Source organism: Egretta garzetta, unplaced genomic scaffold (genome assembly GCF_000687185.1).
Source record: "Egretta garzetta isolate BGI_Z169 unplaced genomic scaffold, ASM68718v1 scaffold220, whole genome shotgun sequence".
NCBI lineage: Eukaryota > Metazoa > Chordata > Aves > Pelecaniformes > Ardeidae > Egretta > Egretta garzetta.
In genome coordinates this window covers 1,297,159-1,298,603 of record NW_009258414.1, presented here as the reverse complement: position 1 = coordinate 1,298,603, position 1,445 = coordinate 1,297,159, and the positions used below count along the sequence as shown (strand labels likewise).

The 1,445-nt window shown below is 44.6% G+C and overlaps 1 protein-coding gene across 1 annotated transcript in view; it reads right to left on the bottom strand.

The window, feature by feature from the left end:
• LOC104129887 (transmembrane 9 superfamily member 2) overlaps nucleotides 1–334 on the bottom strand; it is a 32,485-nt gene extending 32,151 nt beyond the window's left edge. Inside the window, exon 1 of the mRNA XM_035898526.1 lies at nucleotides 279–334. Coding sequence (XP_035754419.1) covers nucleotides 279–334 — 56 coding nt within the window. The remainder of the gene's footprint in view (nucleotides 1–278) is intronic.
• Nucleotides 335–1,445: the final 1,111 nt, after the last annotated feature.

Here is a 1,445-nt window from a genome sequence, read left to right as displayed (position 1 = left end):
CGTTGGCTCCGGGACGTTTGGGCGGGCTGTCACCTCCCTCTCGGTGGGGAGGTGGTTTTCCTTCTTACCTTCCATGCTCACCTCAGTCCTTTTTCCCAAAGTCCCCTGTGGTGTCTCGTACCAGAACCTCTTCTCAAGTTTTAGCTCCCAGCATAGCAGAGAAAGCTTTAAATTGGATTTTACCAGCTCAGAAATTAGGGATGGAGATCCAAGGTTTTGTATTGCAACCTTTATCTGCAACCCTGTGGCTTTTAAGCCAGCAGCAGTGGGACACGCACCAGCTCCTGGTGTCCCGTGGCTCCTTGCTACCACAACGCAGCCACAGCAGCGCCATGAACGCGACGCCAAGCTCCAGGCTCATTCGTTCAGGCAGCAATGGCAGGAGCAGCACTCAGGGACAGCTGCAAAACCTGTCTGAGAAGCAGGCTAACTACAAGTGATGGCTGCAAGCCAAGCTCTGCACTACCATGGCAAGACAGATACTCACTGCTGTCTAAGACATTATGCTAAAGGCATTGCTGTCAACACCAGGTAAGCAACAGCTCCATCTCCCTCTGTATTTCCTGTTTAGGCAAGCTGTTGCCACTCTGTTTTCCAACCTGTGACATTACATCTGCATTACCCCCGCAAAACCTCCATGTCCAACAGTTTTACTCAACTCGTCAGTCAGCAGTGAGTTGCCCTTACAGTGAGTAGGTCACCATCAGGCAAAAGGAGAAAGAATAAAGGGTGCGTGATAATTGCTTATCTTGTGTCTTTTCAGCTGAGCCCAGAAAATTTGAGTTGTCATTTCAGGCAGCTCCAGCTACGTCTTAGGGACCTGTGATCCACCTTTTATTGCTAAACAGAAAGGAGCCACAATTAGATCCCAAATAGGCAATTTGGGAGAGGCACATTATGGAGTTCCAGTTTAGAAATGGTTGACAAAGTCAGTGCCGGAAACAATTGGTTTGTGCTGCTCTCATCCACTCTAGTCTGAGATTTATGGAGGAAAAATGCAGAATTTCTATAAATACCTATCAACTGACAGCTGCCCAGAAAATTGCTCCTTGTCATGAAAGTATTAAACTGATCTTTTCAGTTATTAGTTTTTCACTATATATCTAGAGGGAATTACATTCCTTTTTTATTCATTCTGAATGAGTCTTACGTGATCAGATTATTTATGTATTCATTACTCCTCATCCCCCAGCTCTCCTGAACCCTTTATCCAGTTTAAACCTGAAGTATGATGAACTTGGTAAAAGGCCTCTATGTTTGGTAAAAATATGCAGTGTGGTACAAGGCAGATACAAAGTACTGCCTCCTGTATGAACAGGTTTGTGGTGTAAATTCAACCACATTGTTAGTCATCATAGGATTCACTCAAGAGAGTGACATTTTAGGTAAAAGCTACCAAAAAAAATATCATAAAATATTACCCTCATGGAATGTTGTCCACCTCT